At 47.8% G+C, this 21,327-nt stretch overlaps 1 protein-coding gene across 2 annotated transcripts in view; it reads left to right on the forward strand.

Moving 5' to 3' along the window:
* LOC119382338 (transmembrane protein KIAA1109 homolog) overlaps nt 1-21,327 on the forward strand; it is a 961,129-nt gene that overhangs the window by 308,857 nt on the left and 630,945 nt on the right. For both annotated transcript variants that reach the window (XM_049412180.1, XM_049412181.1), the window contains exons 16-18: nt 1,990-2,258; nt 14,378-14,558; nt 14,614-14,661. In XM_049412180.1, coding sequence (XP_049268137.1) covers nt 1,990-2,258; nt 14,378-14,558; nt 14,614-14,661 — 498 coding nt within the window. The remainder of the gene's footprint in view (nt 1-1,989; nt 2,259-14,377; nt 14,559-14,613; nt 14,662-21,327) is intronic.

The raw sequence follows: 21,327 nt of genomic DNA on the forward strand, positions 1-21,327 counted from the left end.
AAATTATTTTCGCAGTGAAATAGGCGGAATATGTCCATCAATAAATTCACATCCAAAAACAACCAGTTGCACCTTACAATTAACAAACTGAGTTCTTGATATTTTTTTTAAATTTTGAAATCATAAAATGCAATATAAATTTGAAGCCGCGCAGTTCCACCACATGTAACGCCTTTCTTTCCACTACAGCTGAACTGTTTGACTCTATGATGATGTGTCAGCAGAGCACTGTGGTGAAGAACACAAGCATGTCAACTTTCTTGCCCTTCAGCCTGCTCCTCCGGCTCCACCATGTACCACGCACGCGGGGAACCAAGTTTATTCTGCAATGTGTTCGTGCTGTTGATTTTGTACTATCAATAGTACCATCGAATTCTTTTGCTATCAATAGCACTATCGATAGTATTTTTTATCGTCGATAGTTCGATAGGGACTCGGCTACGATAGTTCTGCATCACTAATGAGCACTTGTAGTCGGTCTAGCAACTACATCAATTTCTGTCATGGAAATGCCCACCTTCTTTTTTTCACCTACTTCTTTGGAAGTGTCAACCTACATTCGATGTGACTTACAATTGTGTAAGTATGGTATGTTATTTTCGAATATTTTTTTCTTTATTATGGTGAAGCATTGCAAATGATGGGACAGAACAAGCAGGACAGAGTCTTAAGTTGTTATTTTGCTGTTTCACCAAAATGTATGTAAGTCAGCCAACCTAGCTCTTACATATTTGTACTGGTGCCAGGCAGGTTAGTTTCTTATGTACTTAATTTACTACAAACAAAGATAGGTTCCTGTGGAGACCTAACAAAGTAGAGTTTTTAGGTTACTATGTAGTTGGCGGGCCTTGGCTTATGTGCTCTGGTGGTGTCAGTGTGTGCAAAAAAAGTTTTCATCTTTCTGGTTCCGGCAGTCTGTGTTGCATCTTGTAGGCGTTAACCACGATTTTGTGAGACACAGTTTCTTGGTCAAAGCTGTGCGGATCGAGGATCCCTTTATGCCTTGTCCCCCAGCGGGGGCCCCGCGCAGCTCGTTCGCTGGGAACCGTCGTTAAACGACAGCATAATGGCCATAGCCACGATGTTGGTCCTTGTTCAATGCAACCTGTTACGCTCGAAGGAGGCCGAGACGTATACGACTGAAGGGGCCGTTTATTTGGTCGCGAAGGTGAGCGCAGGAGCGGCCAACAGGTTGAATCTCCGAGCGTCGTCGTCGTCTTCTTCAGCTGCCTCGGAGCGGCCGGCACGTTCACCGGCCTTTGTTTTCTTTGTCCATATGCGTAACACAACCCATGCTTGACCTTCCCCCACCGTTGAGACATTTCATGGAGCGCCAGTGACAGCCCCCAGGCCCCTTCTCGAACACGCTTCTGTCCGGCGCTTGGTCGCCGCTGAGAGATGCGCTCAGGCCTGCAACGAGAGGTTCATGCTCCTTGTTGCACGCTGGCAGTCCCCTGTATGTGGTAGCCGTAGCACCGCAGGCAAGCGCGCTCAATTGGTCATGCGGAGTTACCACGTGGCCCGCAATCGGGTTATTGTCGCACTTTGCTGCATCTTGCGTTATTAAACCCACATTTGTTGATAATCTGCCTCAAGTGCCTTTTCTGCACCGTGTAAGAGAGTCGAGGAAGCCAGTCGTGGCATCCTTGTGGGCTGTGGCGGCGGAGGAATGTCATGTTCTTTCCTGGTCGCGCTTGTAGGGTAAGCCTCGTGCAAACTTATTTGCACAAAGCACAAAAAAAAAAGCGGTGTGCGATGGGTTAGCATTTTTCACGGAAAAGCATCGTTGTGTAATTGAACCCTCAATGCCTGTGTTCCCTGTGGAACTATCTTTCATGAATTCTAGGCTAAGACAGAACGCGTGTTTTTATGGAGGTGGTATTGAGGAAATTGACCGTGCTATATAAATGCAGGTGTTCTTGCACTGCATCCAAACCATTGACAGTTAATGCTTATTGTAGTAATGTAACGGTGCAATCTTACCTCCAGGTGTGCTTTACATTTGAGTGCCCCGAGTGGGAGAAAGTGCGTGAGGATGACAAGATGGGCTTTATCATGACCGAGTGTGGAGTGGAAGGATCCAGCTTGCGGCTGGTTGGCCATGGCAGCAGCGGCTCCCACCAGGCAGAGGCCCTGTTCTCCTCTGCAGAGGGAGAGCCGTCCTGTGACGCTCTGCTCCTGCTCGAGATCAAGACGGTCTGGTTCAACTTTGCGGCTCCTCCACGCACCACCAATGCACACCGTACCGACTTCACCAGGTCAGTCACCTTCTCATTCATGCCACCGACCGTAGGCTCGCACTTGAGATAATGAAGAAAAATTTGATTTAAAATGTCCTTGTGGAAAAAATTTTATGTATTGCAACCAGGTATGCCATCACTGAAGTGCTCCCCACCAGCACTGCTACTGACATTGCCGACTTTTTGCTCCAAGATGTCATTCTACACCATGGCGCTCCTCGCCGATTGCTCCCAGATCTTGGATGCGCATTTTGTCCCGAGTAATTTATCATCTTTTGCGTTCTTCCCCAACACAGCACAGGTTGGCCACTTCCTACCGTCCCCAAACAAATGGCCTCACCGTGTGCCTAGATCGCACTCTCATAGACATGCTCTCAGTGTATCTCTCACCTGACCGCCGTGACTGGGACCTGGCGCTACCTCACGTGACCTTCGCCTACAATCCACCCCATCGTGACACTGCTGCTTATTCACCTTGTTATATTCTCTATGGCTGTGATCTGACGTTACCACTAAGCACACTACTTCTGGCTGCTACACCTCTGCCTAGTGAATACTGTCACGGGGTCGGGAGGTCGACAAAGGTAGCAGTCGACGTGTCTAAGATGAAACTTTATTTGGCCGAACTTGTGGCCGAGAAACGGAAAGTCAAATTACAGCAATACACTTTACACTGATAGCGGCGAACAGAGCGTCACCAGTCGATGAACTGCTCAGCGCTAAGGCGTGTTGGCATTTATACAGGCGGCATCGAACATTCCAGCCTTATTGCTGGTGGCCACGTTTGTTCCAGAAAAGACTCGGCTGTTCGCGTTTCCGCGCACATGTCTAAAAGATCATCCCAAACTAATCTGGAATGTTCTCAGACATTCTGGTGTTGTTTGCGCAAGGCAGTTGTATAACGAGTGTATGGAGGCCTTAATATAAAGCATAGAAAGAAAGGAGTGCGTGTGGCAATACGGTCGTGATGCTATTGCTGGTGCTGACCATGCACATCAGATCGCCCGCTCTAGACTGTCGGCTTCACAAGCAACCCAGAAGACCCTCTACAACAGCCGGCAGGTCGACATTTGTTTCTCACCCAGTTCCCTAGTGGTCTGGTGGTGCCCTGTTCGTCGTGTTGGCTTGTCCATGGAGTTATCTCAATACATGGGTCCTTACCGTATCGTCCGCCAAATAACGGATGGCACCTGCGATTTCGTTTACATCGCTGACACTACCCCGCCTGCAGTCACACCATGTGACATAGCGTATGTCAGCACACTAAAACCATACTGCCCTCCTTCTGAAGACCATGTTTAAACTGCACTGAAACGGCGCTTTTATCGCCGGGTCAGGGTCGGGCATTCTGCCTACACACGATGACAGAGAGGACTGGCCTATCCGGTGTGCATGCTGTTTATCTTGGTCGATGCCGCGCACACCAATGTAAATGCACTCATAAATAATCACGCCTAGTGTCATTTTAAGTAACAATATGAAAATCAGTAAAACACTGATAGCAAGACAGCTCATGGGTGAAATAGGATATGATGATGATGATGATATATGACTTTGCCCTTTGTAGCGGGTGAACACATATGGTGTGTTCTAGCCAAGGTATGGAGGGAAAACAAAATAAAAAAAAGTAGACAAGAGAACAAAAATAATAAAAGCACAAAGTAGAGTTCACTTCCACCACTGTTGGAACGTAGTCTCTTTGTGGTGGTGCGACGGCTTTTGCATTCCTGTCATCGCCTGAGGGAATGTAGTGGCCTCTGACGGACGGGTGAGAGTTTGTGGCATTGCTGCACCAAGTGCTCCACTGTCTCTTGTTCTGCTCCGCATGATCTGCATAAAGTTGAGTTGATGTTTGGGTCGAAGCTGCTGCGGTATGCCAGCATGTGAAGCGCTCCCACGCATGCTTCGAAGAGTTGCCCACTGCCGCCACTGTTGTTGTACGAAGATTCCGGGGCAATGGCCTCTTTGCACGTATGGTAAAGCTGAAGTGTACCCTTTCGTTGCAGCGCCATTTTTCATTGTGCATTCTCCTCTTCGCGTATCCGGTTGCGAACTGTTGCGGTAAATTTACGCTCCGTGTTCTCGAGTGTTGAGCGGTCCAACATTCCGTACTTGCGTCGAAGAAAGTAGACTCCGTTTAACCACTGCGTTCTGAGCCCCACGAAGTGCAGGTAGCGGAACATGCGACGGGCCCACCGGTGATCATTCATGAAGCGTAGGCATCTTTTATATGCGATCTTGCTTACGTCCTACGTCCTCCAGAATGGGCTCCAATGCGACCCTTCCATGGCAGCCTAATGCCAAGCCACCCACCTCTCTTTGGCCTCGCTCCAGCCACTCACGAGTGTGGCTTGATAGGCATATAATGGTGTTCACAAATGTCAGACATGGGACATGGACCGATTTCCACAGCTGTCACACCAATAGATATCTGTTGCATCCCCAGAGGCTTCGCTGGCGCAGAATGCAGCTCGCACGCTGGGAGGTCTGTCCAATCGATGCTTGTGCATCAGGAATTGTCCTTCCCCCGTCCCGATGGTCACACCCAGATATCGGTATTCTGTTGCGAAAGGCAGTTGGTCTCCATTCGGTAGTTCCAATGGGGAGTCTGTATCCACTTTCCCGACAAATTGGACAACAGCCGACTTCTGAGGGTTGAACCAAATGCCTAGGCCTGCCAGACGGTCAGCTGATACTGTCACCAACTTCTGGAGCTGATGTCACTCTTCTGCTAGGAGAACGATGTCATCTGCAAACACCAGCCCCATTATTGTCCATACTTTGGGCTGCCCCTCTGACACGCATTGCATCTTGAACCGAATGTCTGACTTGATGATGGCACTTTCTAAGCCTGATGCATACAACATGTATAACAGTGGCGAGAGTGGGCCCCCCTGCTTGAGTCCTCTGCGGATCGTTACTGGCTGAGAAGACATATCTGCTAAACGTGCTATCACCGAGCTATTGGCGTGGAGTCGACGCAGGAGCTCTGTCCATTCTTGTGGCATACCCGTCTCGGTCATGCACCGCAGCATTTGGTCATGCGGAACGCAACATCCAGGAGGCATGTGAGCAGACCTCAGTGCATTGGGTAATCACAGAAAGATCCAGGTGTCGATTTGGGCGGAAGCCATTCTGGAGTTCCGTGATGTGCCCGCTGTTTTCGGCCCATCCGCTCGTTAACCACCTTTGCATATAACCTGTATAGCACACTGGTCACGGTTATGGGCCTGTAGCTGCGGAGGAAACTGCTGTCAGCACCTTTTTTGGGAGCTGGTATTCAAAAGGTGGAGCACCATCTGTTGACAATCCCGTAAGCTCGAACCACGATGTTTTGTTGGGCGCAAAAATGCAACCAGTCGCATATCAAAGCATTTCAGGTGCTAGCTGCTGCTTTTTCGTCTCCGTTCTGTGATGAATTTTCAATGCTTTGTGCATTATTAAAGCTACAAGAGAGCTGTGACAGTGCCGAGAACAAAGTAACACTGAATATAATCGAATGTGTTGGTTACCTGAAGGAAGAAAAAAAAAGTACTGACACGAACTTGTTCCGTCAAGATTGGCACTGTGTTCGGAAATGACAGGCGCACCAAAAAGTGCTCTTCAACCTTGGTTCTTATTTCCCCATGCAATTTAGTTACCTTGCCTGCAGTACAGGTTTCTCATCTTTTTTTAGACAATACAGATCTTTTGTAAATAATTTTATGACAGTTATGCTCCTGTCGTCGCACACGAACTCTTTTTTGAGGCGAAAATAATATTTATTGATATGAGTAATCAACAAAATCTCATTAATGAACCTTGAGTTATTTACTTTGGGGCATTTGTTTATATTAGAATGTTGTAGTGCATGACACTCTATGGCATGCCCATTTTCTAGAAATCGTAAAAGCTGCATGTAATTTGAGATACTGATGATCAAATTTTAAGGATGATCGTGAAACGAATCACATCCAGCACACAGGAAATGCAAGCACTCTTATGTCATACTACCCGTGACAGTGTGACAAAATTTTAATGAAAGTGCGTCATGGTCGTATCGTGTCATAAAAAGTGGTAAGTCATCTTACTTTCTCAGCGGATCGCCTTACTTTTACATCTGGTGTTTGGTGCTTATGTCCTTCTTTCGAGCTGTTTGCAAGAAAGCTGCAATATCAACCTTCTCTGCGTAGCGTAAAACCCAGGGACTGTGGTGCTTCTTTTTGCAGACAGGCAAAACAGCTTTTCGCATATGCGTTCAGTTTAAGAAAGAAATGGGTAAGCCCCATGCATGGCACGCAAATAATAAGCTATCTGCTTGTGTTTCACGAATCTTGCCGATTTTCCTGGCCACATTCTTAGCGATTCCACTCCCGTGCCTACTGTGCCAAAGTGCACCAAATTGGACTTATTGCGCAAACCTGATAATATCAATGGAAACTGTGCCAAGCTGCGCCAAAGTCTCGGGTTCGGGGACGTCTCTCACCGGCAATTGCACCGCCGGCGTGTCTAAACATGTGCAGCTTGACCTTGGGGCCGCCAAAGTCACAACCACAGACCTAGAATTATTCCACTGAACAAACAGCGCTCACGTGTGTGTCCCGACTAAGCCATGGTGCCATACACGGAGCCGGTGCAGCTTCTGTTGTGCAAGTCGGCTCAACTGCAAAACGCGCTCTCCGCAGTGGCTCGTTACGTCTAGGCCAATCGGTAGCGAGATAGCGAGGCAGCAATTCATCTGCAGACGGCGTCTGTTCCTTAAATGCTGCTGATAGCTCTTTTGAAGCGTCACACGGCACGTAATTAAAACAATGTTAACTACACGGGTGCCGCTAAAATGTCGGTCAGTTCTGTTTCTGGACATAGCGGAATGAATTCTGGGAACGCTAGCAATAGATATACGGAACAATATTGAATTTTCCCTTCTTCGCGTCCATGGAAGAGCACGTGAACGGTGGTAACACGCTGATGCTTTTCCTCAAGTGTACTTTATCCATGGATCTTCGTCCAGAAAAGCTTTTTCGTAATTCTTTCCACCGGCACATCCGGGTTTTTTATCGTTCTTGCAATGAGTACTCCCTCAAATGCCCGGCCCTTTCGAGCTCGTGAGTGCTAGGGTCCCAATTCGAATTTTTTGCTTGCTTTTTTATAAATGTCATCTCATTAATAAAAGCATGCGTCCTGGTCGGAGCAGCCGCAATTCGGTTTTAATATGCGCAGCTGTCAGTAGTGGGCCAGTCACTGACGGCCCTGGCATCGGAAGGCCCACAGTAAAGTGGCTACGCCATGTTACACGTCTGCCCCTCGCTTTCCGGGGTCAGTAGCTGACGGTTAAAAAAATCACAGCTTCACCTAAGGGCGAAGCACTCAATGCAATACTACAAACACATTGTATTGTTATACGAATTAAGGCTAGCAGCTCTTTTGGATCCGAATCTCGCGTAACTCAACCAAACGCTGGTTTAAGGGAATATGGCCACTCCAGAAACCGAAGTGGTTTTATGTGCTGTCAGTTCTCTAAACGCGAAGTAAGCATTGAGAGCATGGCAAGTTTACGAGTAGTGTTCTGATGCCTCGAGATAGCGCGCATGGCAGCAGTTGCACCCTTCGAACAACGCAGACGCCCCTCCCCTCCCCTGGCGTTCCTTCATAATCCTTACAAAAGACTGGCGGGGCGTTTCCTCTTTTTTTTGAGCAATCGACGGCAGGCCTCGCATGTGCCGTCTGCGCGACGGTCAGCTCCATTTTAGCCACGTTTCTCGCCAGAGCTCACGAGGCTTTGCTCACAGGTAGAACATATGATGTGCGGGGTGATGTTATCAATTTGGACTTTATACGGAAAGTGATTGTGATGGCAAAAACCCATCTGGGATGTCCAGATACCGTATTTACTCGCGTAATGATCGCACCCCTAAATTTTGTCGTCTAAATTCGATTTTTCTTTTTCCCCGCGTAATGATTGCACCCCGAACTTGCCGCATCGATATGTCGTGTGCCAAGTCTAGCCGATGATCATCGCGTTTATCATCTGTCGAATGTTGCGTTAATAACTCTTCCAAACTCGCCAAGTGAACTGCACGCACCAAACATATTCGTAATTTTTGCCCACCGTTGGCGGAAACATGCCATTTAGGATTGCAGTAAAGGCAAATGCCGCAGTTTTCACTGAATGCCCGCCATGTGTTTTATGTCTGTGGCAGCTGAACGCGCCCATCTTTGTTTCTGTGATCTCAAAGCAGGCATCACTACGCTAATGCCGTAAATTTACTGATTTAAATGAAAGCATTCCTTATTTAGACAGAAGAGACTGTTTTGACGCGCGTGACGTACTCACAACCACCGTGACTGACGAAAAGAAGAAAAAAAAAATGCGGTCGCTTCGCTCTGTGGGCCGCCATGTTTGTTTTGCTATCCCGCACTGTTACAGCGGCGGCCGCCTGTTGGTCGACCTGTTGTCATCCCGCAGCAACAAGCTGCCGACGCATTCCCATAGTTCCTGAAAAAGCCGTGTCGCCGCCATCCCAGCCGCCCGTCACGGCGTCACCTGACACCACGTTTTTTTGGCTGTGCTTTGTGATCGTCTGTTGAAGCGCCGTTTCACCATGGGGCGGTATGCGAGCTTTACTGCCGCGTTCAAGCTGAAGGCGCTTGATTACGCGCTAGAGCACGGAAACCGCGCTGCCGGCAGACATTTCGGCATCGACGAAATCCGGATCCGATATTGGAAAAAACAGCGCGAGAAGCTCATGGCTACGAACAGCACGTGCCGGGCTTTCCGGGGACCCAAAACGGGCAAGTTCCCTGACATCAAAAAGGCAGTCCTCGAATACGTGAGGGACATGCGCAAAGACGGTTGTGCCGTGTCGTTAGACATGGTACGGACGCAGGCGCGCACAGTTTCCCGGAGGCTGGGAATAGCCACAAAGGACTTCCGCGCCAGTTCCGGCTGGACGACACACTTCATGCGGCGGAATGGACTGTCGCTGAGGCGGCAGACGTCGTTGTGCCAGCGACTTCCATCCGCGTACGAAGACAAAGTGATCGATTTTCACAGGTTCGTCACGAGGATACGCCAGAAGAACGGTTTCCTGCTGTCACAGATAGGCAACGCCGACCAAACGCCGTTGACGTTTGACATGCCTCGAAGCACTACTGTGAACGAGGAAGGTGCTCGAAGCGTGCTCGTGAAAACGTGTGGTGCGGAGAAGCAGCGGTGCACCGTGATGCTCGCAGTGACGGCAGACGGGCGGAAGGTGCCGCCGTACGTGATTCTGAAGCGGAAAACAATTCCGAAGGGAAACTTTCCCCGTGGCATCCACATCCGCGCTCAAGCAAAAGGGTGGATGACGGCAGACCTCATGGTCGATTGGATCAAGACGGTTTGGGGGCGAAGAGCAGGAGCGCTTCTGCTTCCTTCACTTCTTGTGCTGGACAGCTTTCGGGGCCATCTCGTTGACAGTGTCCGTACCGAGCTGAAGGAGCGGCGCACAGAAATCTCAGTGATCCCTGGGGGTCTAACTTCGCTGCTACAGCCTCTGGACGTGTCACTGAACAAACCGTTCAAGGACAACGTCCGGAGGCTGTACGCAGAGTGGATGGCGGCGGGCGACCACGATTTCATGCCAAGTGGCAAAATCAGGAGACCCTCCGTGGAAGTCCTCTGCTCATGGATTCTCGAAGCGTGGAGTACCATTTCCGACGAGGTGGTCGTCAAGAGCTTTAAGAAGACTGGCATTTCCAACGCGCTCGACGGGACAGAAGATGACCGTCTGTGGGACAGTGAAGACACTGCCGATTCCGACAGGGAATCGTGCGGCGACGACACTGACGCCAGTGACGCTTCGGACTCAGAATGAACGTTGGGGGTCAGAGAGTTCAAAAATAAAAGGGCAGTATTCCATGCATGTAGCTCCTGCGTAACGCGTGCATTTTATTACAAAGGTAAGCCTTACTCTACTTTTATTTTTGGTTATGTTCATGATAGCTATCGTAAGAATTCAGATTAGCGACTTCTTTGCGTTTTCGGTGCTCAGAATATTGTTTCACGGAAAATTTACCCCGCGTAATGATCGCACCCCGAAGTTGGCGTCAATTTTTTTGAAAAAAAAGTGCGATCATTATGCGAGTATATACGGTAATTGCTATCACAGTGAAGAGAAACAAAAAAATGTTTGAGGAGCCATTCCAGTCTCTGAGGTGGATGACCAGTGAAGCTGTTTAGCACATGGCATAGAGGCGACATGGTGGAGGCCATTTTGTATGTAAGGCCAGTTTGTTGACGGCCAGGCTGTTAATGTTCAATATGCAATATTAATGTGTTAATGTTCAATATGCAATATTAATGTGAAAGCCTTAGATGCCTCATCAAACGCGAAAATTGGCCGCCGGTGTCTACACGGGCAATGTGAAAAATCATTGCGTGTTGACGTTACCATGAAGTCATAGATGCCAAAACTCGTGATGTCATCGTGACGTCATACACCATGACGTCATCACACGACATAGTCGTTTTGCCCTGCCTCTGTGATCAGTGCGCCAATCACTTGTGAGGTTCAGAAACCTTGCAATGCCTCCGATGCTGGAGCCAGTGTAAAGCAACGTTAAGTGCACCAAGCTTTCAGAGGGTGGCGGGGAGGATCAGTACATCGAGTGAAAAGTCTCTTCGCTTTTGAGTCGTCTTAGGCGAATGCATAAGGGACACAGTGAGGTTTTTTTTCTTTGCTCTGCTCCCTGGCGTGCACTGAGGGATTTTCGACGTCCAAACGAAAAAACCTAGCCCTATGCAGCTTCGCTGTACAGAGAAGACACAGTGTCGTGTAGTCGCCCGTTGAACACACTCTCTGACACCTTCGCGGAAGCTGGACTTGAAGTAGATCTCCACCTTCCAGGCAACCCGGTGCTTGTGCGAACGATAGTCTGGAACCACTGCCAGAATGCTCTTGCTTCAGCACGGAGAGGCCTCAGAGAGAGGGGAAGGAGTGTTGGAGGAGGTTGGCCTTCTGAGGCTAGCTGAGGGACGTGATGTTGTTGTGCCCAGCCATACAATTGATCGAGAAGAAAACGTGCCTTGGGGTCGTCTTAGGGGAATGCATTAAGGACTCCTTAGCATTGAGGGACTGTTGTACGTCACGGCGTTTGTCTAACCATGTAGATGTACTTAGAGTGTTATTTGCTAGTGTCGAAAATAATCGCTCAAGAGCTTATTCCAGAACACTTGACTGCATGACGCCCTTATTTTTGCGTTATTGGGTGAAATATGGAGTACTCCCGAGATGATTTTCTCCATGAGATTTGCTATGAATTGAAATATTTCGAGCTCGTCGTAAGAGTCCCCTAATAATTAGTCAGGTGCTTGAATGCAAATGCAACTTGCTTTTCCAGTGTACTTCAAGATGTGAAATTACCTGCTCCAAAGTGCTCCAAGTTGGAAATGCTCCAAAAATTGCTCCAAATCACAAGTCCTCAGTAGCATCACTGGAAATGCGTCCCTCTAGGGTGACATCCTCATTGCAGCCCCAATGTCATGGAAAGACTTATTTCCTGAAAAATAAATTTTAAAGTGACAGTAAAACAAGAAAATACTTCTTACGTGTGTGTTGTTGAATACATGGGTAAACTTACATGAACAATGTTTGACCAATGTAAAATGGTCAGTGCAGCGTGTTTTTATGTTCTAAATTGGTTGTACACTAAAGGACCCACATTTCAATTCATTCTGATTCGTTTTTCACTTGTATCACATATCACAATGAGGATGCAATCTCTGACCATGTGAGTAGCCTCTTAATCATATCTGAAATGATGGCAAAATACTACACAAATGGAAAATGAAATGCTGTGCAACCGTCAGAAAAATGAACTTGGTCATGATAATTGCTGTAAGCAATATGTACATTGCTAGAACAAAATTTTATTAGTTTTTGCAGGTCCTACAAAAATGAATGCGTGCATCAAAGTATCAATGATTTGCAAGCTGTGAATGATATAGCATTGCAGGAGAGTTGTACAGCAGGTCAATTGGAGTTAGCTACATGAAATGGAAATACTCCCAAGACGGGGGTTGTGGTTACAGTGCTTGGCTGCTGACGACATTAGTTTGATCCGCATTTCGATGAAAGCAAAATGCTGCAGGCCCGTGTACTGTGCAATCTCAGTGCACATTGAAGAGCCCCAGGTGGTGGAAATTGTTCAGAGGCCTCCACTATGATGTCTCTTGTAGCCTGAGTGACATTGGGACGTTATGCCTCACAAGCCGACCTGTATTGACTGCAGAGAGAAGTGGGAAGGTTTCTTTAGTGGTACATGGAGCGCACTTCTTAAAGGGACACTAAAGGCAAATATTAAGTCGACGCTGATTGTTGAAATAGCGGTCCAGAAGCCTCGCAGTGCTATTTTTATGCCAAGGAAGTGCTTATTTTGAAATAAAATCACGTTTTAGTGGTCCGCATCGCGTTAGCGCACTTCAAATCACCAGCCTGAAATCCGACTTTCATACGTCACTGCTGCCGGGCCCAACGTTGCCCGCCTTTACTGCGCGGCCGCCGACACTAGTAGCAGCAGAGCGAAAGGACCCACAGCAGCAACAACGGCCATCGAAGCTTGCCGCAATCGCCGCAATGGACGTGGACGGAAAACTTGACAACGAGACATTGGCTCGCGACGCTGGGCTCCAATTCAGCGACTTGAGCCCCGATGAACGCGGTATGCTGCTGAGGGCTCGTAGTGCCGGCGTCATTGCATGCGGCATTTTGTCGAACTTTCTGTCAGAGCGACTTTCACGAGCGCGAAAAACACATGCGCCAGTACGCGATCCAGAAACTACCACTGAGACGCGACCGCGGGAGTGAAGCAGGGCGCCGGGCGAAGCGCAGTTTGGTGAAAACGGAACCTTTGAACCGCGCGCGCCGTTCCCCATGGCAACGCCACAGAGGTTCTTTTTTCTATTAATCAAACGGAAACGAACAAACAGCATTTTATTACGTCTTTTGATGCACGGAAGGTTCTTTTTTTATTGCTGCTAGTTTGATTACTAGTGATTTATTGTAGGCAGACTCTCATACGTCATCGGGATCACTTCGAAATTGTCCACTCGTGGCGCTCATCATGTGATACATTTAGCTTAATTTCTCGGTAAGTAGGGCACTGCTGTTGATAATATTGCCGTTTTAGAAGTTGTCATACAATGAGCTTTCACTCTGACACAAATTGTTATTTGCCTTTAGTGTCCCTTTAAGACAGTGGTTTGTTCTATTTTCGAAACATTTGGCTGCTGTGCTAGAGGAATGGCCACCGTATGTGATGATGTACCATTGATATTGAAACAGCGCAAGGACACAGAAAGCTGCATCATTAAAAGTTTTGTACAAAGTTAAAAATATTCAAGCAGAACCTCGTAATGCAAAATCGTAAAAGGGTAGCGATGATTCCGTGTACTCATGGTATTTCTCACCGTATAAAAAAGATTGCCGACAAGCTCAACGTTGATGCCGCCAAAAATAAGCTCAACAGCTTGTGTGTCAGAATGGATGAGTTGTCCACGAGTGTGAATATGTCGTATAGCAGAACGTGCACAGTTTGTCCCTTGTAAAAACAATGTTGTTTATTCCATTCCGTTTTCATGCGGTAAGGTTTATGTGGGGCAAACGGGGGTCGCTGCCTCAACATTCGCCTGCGTGAGCACCACATCTCTTTAAAGGGTGCGCCGTTCTCCCATTTGTCTGCCCACTGTGCCGCCTGTGGTTGCATCCGAGAATTGTGCCGCACGACCACCGTTTATAGATGCACGGATTCTTGCATAAGAGAGGTAGCTGAAGGCTTCGCTATCTGCAAAAACGGTGACACATGTGTCAGCGCAGCGTCGATTGCATTACTTGATTGCGAGTTGACGTACTTGGAGAAGACATAATGATGTTACAGGTGTAGTCTTTTGTCGTGTGCGTGCGCATGTTTTGTAGTACTCTCGTCTTCCCTCTCTTTTTCTGTTTTGCTTGAATAAAGCAATCAGTTGTCAGTCAGCGCTCGTGTAGTCAAGTCTTTCTGTGTCCTCGTCTTTTGCGCTGTTTCAATATGAACGCCAACCAACTAGTCCAACTCTCCCTTTTGCTGAAGTACCATTGCCCAGCGGTGACTGATTAGTGGCTTGGCTCACTTGTGATCAGGTTGGACTGGCATCTGCTTAGCACGATGACGCCATCTATAAATGCCTGGCTCAAGCCATGTGACCGGCTCCTGGTGGCCGTGCGCAAAGCTCGGCAGACGGAACAGCAGCGGCTGTGTGCAGTGCTCGCCTGGCTCATGGCCGAGGCCATGGATGCACAGGGAGGACATCTGCCACCTCGGGTGAGTGGACACGCACACATGGAGCACAGAGCACCAACTGGGCTTCTCCTTTCAGGGAAAACAACTGTATGGAAAGCTGACGCCTCTTGCTCGAGCACTTCAGGTAAGCACTTATTGTGATGTGGCAGCACAAAATTGTGTGCGTTTAATGTTGCCAGAGAATAATTTGTTGCATTGTCATGTAGTGCACATGTATGTGCAACGCTAACTTCACCGTCATTACAGCTCTGTGATGCACGCTTTTGCCTGTGATGCCAGTACACAGACTTACAGGCTTGATAAGCTTCCCAGCACATGCCATTCTTGGTTCTTCTATGTCCCTGTTATCAGAAAAGCCTCGCACGATGGCATGTTACGCTGGGCCGAACAAGCACTAGCTGCCTTCCTTGTAGTGTCAATCCAAGTTGCACTTTGGGGCCTGGCCGCTTTGCAGTGGCTGCATTTGGAAAATGTGAAAAGGGCATGGATGACATGTGTAACACTGGAGTGGTGGTTCACAGTTGCCATGCTTTTGATGTTGCACATGCACTCCAGAAATCGATCGGTGTATTGTGCGGACCACCATTCAACATATTTTCATTTCATTGTGGTTCTGCCAGGAAGTCCACATGGAGGCACGCGAAATCTAGTAGGTGGCTTTCAACCACAGCACTGCTTTTTCCCATGTCCATTTTGGCAGTCCATGGATATTACTCTTAACATTCAGAAATTTAAACAAATGCAGATTTTATGCCTGGGTCACACGCCTCTATATCTGGATACATGCGGCTTCTTGCTCAACATGTTTTACGCCTGTGAAGCCTTTGAAAAAAAATGTTGTTTCAGTCATAGGGCAGATATTCGCGACTCTGCCAAGTTGTGTTGTAAGTGGTGTGCTGTTCTGTAGACCTTTATGAAAAGGTGAGTATGAGCTGGGAGTGTGTGTAAGTGTGAAACAGCCAGCAAAGATGGGGGTGGATAATAACGACGATCATATGGACACCTGAACTTTGTCTTAGGGAAGTGTGCACATACTAGTTGCCCTCTGTGTCACCTATCAATTCAGCCAATGTGGATTTTTTAATGTGTGCTTGATGTAGTGCATGTAGCATTCTCTTAGTGCAGTGAAGCACTTCAAACATGTTAGCTAAATAGTACAAATCTGTTGAAAGATCCACAGACTGCTCAAGTCCTCGCACATTAATATTTACAGTCATCATTGTCATCATTCTCAGCCCACTGTCAAGTCCACTGCAGGCCTGTTTACCCTTGCGAGCCGATTTCGTTGTATTCCCGCCACGTTTTTGATTCCAGCTTACTCTCGGCCTTTCTCGACCGGGTTTCTCATCCCTTGGTTCGGTTGCTGCCCACCGGTTGTCTGTCTGACGCATTAATTGGCCAGCCCAGGTCCGTTTTTTTCGCTCGATGTCCACTAGGATGTCTGCCACCCATTCCCTGACCCACTGTGCCGTCCTCCGATCATTTTTCATTCCATTGCCCGCTGCGTGGTCCTCGACTTTTTCTCTACTTAACCTGTTATCCTCCATGCCTCGCATGTTAGAACTGCCAATATGCAGTGATTGTATATCTTTCGCTTCACTGACAGTGGCAGATCTCCTGACATTATTTGGGAGTGCCTGCAAAATCCACTCTGGCCCATTCTTATTCTTTGGTGAACTTCCTTTTTGTGATGAGGCTCTCCTGCTAGTACTTGACCTAGGTATACATATTCTTGCATACAGTACTCCAGTGTATGGTTTTCCAGTTGTGAACTCTCTGTCTTTCGCCAGGTTATTCAGCATTATCTCTGTCTTCATCGTATTAATTTTTAGGCCTACTTTCTGGCTTTAATTCCTCAGTCATCTCTTGCAGTTCATTGCTATCGTTGCTAAGAGTCACCTGCAGATTGTAGGTCGCTGAGACATTCTCCATTGACCTTGATTCCTGCTTCTTCCAGCAGCCTAGCTGTTCAAATACTTCTTCTAAACATGCAGTGAACAGCATCGGGGTTCTCCTTGTCTGGCTCCTTTTTTTTTTATCAAGGACAACTAACAGATAAAAAGCCAAGGAAAGTGTAGAGGGTGTTATTTTGCAGTAATTATCGTGTAAATGTGAAGAAAGTAAAGTGGACAAAAAGGTAACTTGCCGCTGGCAGGGACTGAACCTTCGAATAACGCATCCGATGCTCGTAATTTTTATGATTTTTTTATTGCTTTTTTTTTGTTGAGAAGTAAGGTAGCTGTGGAGTCTTTGTTGATGTCGAATAAGGTATTGACATAAGTTTTAGGTACTCCTTGTCGACTTGGTGCTTTTGAGACTGCTGCTAAGTAAAGGGGTTTGTTACATACAGCAGCTTTCTCCATTACCTGATCGATGACACGAATGTGATCCATCGTAGCTAGGGCTGCATGTTTTCAGTTTTATCCGAAAAAATCCGATAAACATTCGCCGGTAAAATTTTTGACAATTCGTATTTATCCGCAATTCGTATAAGGGCCAATATGACCTGGACCAACACCAACTCGCCCAACTTTTTATTATACTGGTTCCGTTCTTTATCGAAAGGGCAATTGTTCTAAATGCTCACTGATACAACTTATGGTTTGACCGATTTGAAGTTTACCGCGCATAGCTGTATTAGGCGACGTAGCTGTATTGTGCTCCGACTTAGCTTCCTGCATGCAGAAGCTTCACAAGGACTTGCAACTCTCTAACCCCGAATTCAAGGCACTTCACTTCAAAGATCCATGCCACCCACTCAACAACGCTCTGGAGGATAGAATCAGGACAAGCTCGCTTAACATAGTCAATAGTTTGTTGTGCACTTTCTTGCCCTGTTGAAGTTGTCGCGGGAGCTGCGCAGTAAGTTTGGTCTTGCGTGCTTGGCCAGGGCATGTCCTTGAAGTCGCTGAAAACCGTATGTCCATCGAGGTGGTTCTCTTTTTATGAAGCTCTAGAAGATATTTTGGACTACTGGCACACCATTTTCTCTTTCTTGGGAAGCGACAAAGCCAAGGGAACGAAGTGTGAGAAGCTCAAGAGTCTTATTTCATCACCTGAAGCTGTACACGACTTGCTCGTTAAGATGAGGTTTGTGAAGACCAATTCGTGTGCCGTGCTTTAAATCATTAAGGAACTTGAGGCAGAGTACCCTGGCACACCAAGTTTATCCCATACTGGGGGTTCATTTGCATGCACTCATCAGTCAATGGCGTGATCCAACCGAGGTCTTCACATCAGATGTCACAAGTCTGTTCGACTTCCTTGACGAGAATGACCGCTTAACGACTGTCGCAGACATTCACAATACTATGCTGCTGTCACTGAAAAGTGGAGACAGACATTTGAGAGGAACCTGTGCGATCAACTCCAGTACAGCAAAGAATCGTTTTGGTACTGTGTTCAAATTGTGAATCCAAATGCAGTGATTCCACTCCTGCGCCAACTGTGCCAAGTTGGATTTACTGCGCCATCCTGATAATATCGACGGAAATTGCGCCAAACTGCGCCAGAGTCTCGTGTTTGGGGACGTCTATCACCAGCAATCGCACTGCCGGCGCGTCAAAACTTGTGCAGCTTGACCTTGGGGCTGTCAAAGTCACAACCACGGACCAAAAATTATTCCACTGAATAAACAGCGCTCTCGTGTACATCCCAAGTAAGTCACGATGCCATGCACGGGGCCGACGCAGCTTATGTTGTGCAAGTTGGCTCGACGGCAAAACGCACTCTCTGCAGTGGCTTGTGGCGTCTAGGCCAATCAGTAGCGAAATAGTGAGGCGGCAATTCATCAGCGGACGCCATCTGTTCCAGAAACGCTGCTGATAGCTCGTTTCAAGCGTCGCACGGCACGTAATTAAAGCAATGTTCACTAATAACTATACACGCGTGCCGGTAAAACGTCTGTCAGTTCTCTTTCTAGACACCGCTGAATGAAATCTGAAAAGCTAGCCATATATAACACGGAACAGTATTGAATTTTCCCTGATTCGCGTCCGTGGAAGAGCACGTGAACGGTGGTAACGCGCTGATGCTTTTCCTCAAGTGTACTTTATCCATGGATCTTCATCCAGAACAGCTTGTCCGTAATTCCTTCCAATAGCACATCCGGGTCAGTAATCGTTCTTGCGGTAAATACCCCCTAAAAGGCCCTGCCCTTTCGAGCTCGTGAGTGCTAAGGTACCAATTCGAATTTTTTGCTTGCTTTTTTAAAAATGTCATCTCATTAATAAAAGCATGCGTCCTGGTCAGAGCAGCCGCAATTCGGTTTTAATATGTGCAGCTGTCAGTGGCGGGCGCGTCACTGATGGCCCTGTCGTCGGAAGGCCCACTGTGAAGCAGCTACACCATGTTACACGTCCGCCCCTCGCTTTCTATAAGGTCAGTAGCTGACGGTAAAAAAAAAACCACTGTTTTTTCACCTAATGGCGAAGAATGAATGCGGTACTGCCAACAAAGTGTATTGTTACACGAAGTAAGGCTAGCAGCTAACTGTTTTGGATTCGATCTCGTGCAACTCAACAATACGCTGGTTTCAGGGAAAATGGCCGCTCAGTTACCGAAGCGGTTTTCGGGCTGTCAGTTCTCTAAACGCAAAGTAAGTGTTGACATCACAGCAAGCTTACGAGCCGTCTTCTGATGCCTTGAGATAGCACGTGCACCAGCGGCTGCGCCCATTGAGCGATGCAGCCCCCCCCCCCCCTCCCCGTTCTTTCCCTGGCGTCCCTTCATGCTCCTTACAAAAGACGGGCGGGGCGTTTCATCTGTTTGATGAGCAATCGACGGCAAGCCTCGTTGTGCGGTCGTATTCGCGCGACGCACACGGCCGGCTCGTTTCATCTCCGTTTGAGCCACGTTCGTCGCCAGCGCTCACGGGTAGAACATATGGTGCATGGGGGGATGTTATCAATTTGGACTTTACACAGAAAGTGACGGTGACGGCGAAAACCCGTCTAGGGTGTCCGTAGAATTGCTATCGCAATGAAAAAAAAAGAGGAGCCATTCCACACTCTGAGGTGGACGACCAGTGAAGCCGTTTAGCGCACGGCACAGAGGTGTCATGGTGGAGGCCATTTTGGTATGTAAGACCAGCTTATTAAACGCCAGGCTGTTAGTGTTCAATACGCAATATTAATGCGAAAGCCTTAGATAGCGAAAACGCGAAAATCATCAAACACGAAAATTGGCCATCGGCGGTGACGGCGTCAACACGAGCGATACAAAAAATCACGTGGTGACGTCATCATGAAGTCATAGATGCCAAAACTTGTGACGTCGTCACGGCGTCACACGACGTTATCACATACCTGCCAAGTCTCCCGGATTACCCGGGAGACTCCCGGATTTTGAACGCTTCTCCCGGTTGTACGGGTCATAGGAAAATCTTCCGGAAATCCAGTTTTGCCCTGCGTGTCCAGTGCTTTGTCTGGTCACGTGAGCAAAGTTGTCTGGCCACGTAGTAGAAAGGATTCTTCTTTTTAACGATGGTAGAAAGGTTCAACTCAGTTTCATTGTGCATGAAGTAGCTGTGCACTTTGTGCCGCAGTGCTGCCAACGCAAACGGGTGATAGCGCTGCAGCCGCGTCTTGCCTGTGATGCGTACATAAAAATACATAAAAAAGGTGCGCTCTGTTTTCGCTAGGAGAGAGCGCTCGCAAGAATTATGGCGCCAACACAAGCTCGTGATGCAAGTGGCTGTTGTTTGATGTCGTGAGGCGAGGTGGGACGTTTCGCGTACAGATGCGCTACGCGCAATTTAAAAGTTGATCTTTAATGCGTTATAGGTTATATCAGCCGTTAATATTTCGTAGATGATGCGTTTGTGTACACACAAATCTATCCCACATGTTATCTCGCCTTCAAAATTTTATGTCCCTACTGCTTTAAGTGGAGAGCCCAGCACTTAAAAGGGTAGCCGTTACCGATGTCTGTCGAGATAGCGCGTTCGCCAGCGCTCGCGACCGTCCCCGTCTCAACGGCGCCCCTTATGGTCCCTTGCCCGACGAAATAACTGGTAAGCAAGCGACGACAAGCCTCGCACACGGAGCGATGTTATCGCATGTGCCCTTTGCGCGACGGTAACGGCCAGGTCGTTTCATCGCTGCTTCAACCGCGTTCGTCCCTAGCGCTAGCGCGCTTTTACTCGCACGTGAAACAGACGATGCGTAAGCAATGTTAACGGTTTGGACTCTGTACAGATCAACGGCGACCGCAAAGTCCCGCTGATAGTGTCCGTGTGTTTGCTATCGCAGTACCCCCCGCCGCGGGGTCGGCATACTTTATAACCCCTACCCCCCTCCCGCGGTCGACATATTTCATACCCCCCCCTCCCCCCCGTTGAGTAAATCTCCCGGATTCCGTTTCTCCAAACTTGGCAGGTATGTTATCACATGACTAGGGGTGTGCGAATATTCGAAATTTCGAATATTTTTCGAATAGTGTTTGCTATTCGATTCGATTCGCACTGAAATTTTACTATTCGAACTATTCGAACTTCCCAAAGACAAATGCAGTCAACGTCCGGTTGAAAGTGACCCCTTCAGATTTTTAATATGCTTCACCTCGTTACACTCTCGTATTGCGGTAAAGCTGCCTTTCAAGCTCCGTTACGGTCGAACTTAGCCGAGATGCAGTCAACGTCCGATTGAAAGTGACCCCTTCAGATTTTCAATATGCTTCACCTCATTACATTCTCGTATTGCGGCAAAGCTGCTTTCAAGCTCCGTTACGGTCGAACTTAGGCAAGAGACAGTCAACGTCTGATTGAAAGTGGTACCTAGATTTTCAATAT

Source organism: Rhipicephalus sanguineus, chromosome 2 (genome assembly GCF_013339695.2).
Source record: "Rhipicephalus sanguineus isolate Rsan-2018 chromosome 2, BIME_Rsan_1.4, whole genome shotgun sequence".
Lineage (NCBI taxonomy): Eukaryota > Metazoa > Arthropoda > Arachnida > Ixodida > Ixodidae > Rhipicephalus > Rhipicephalus sanguineus.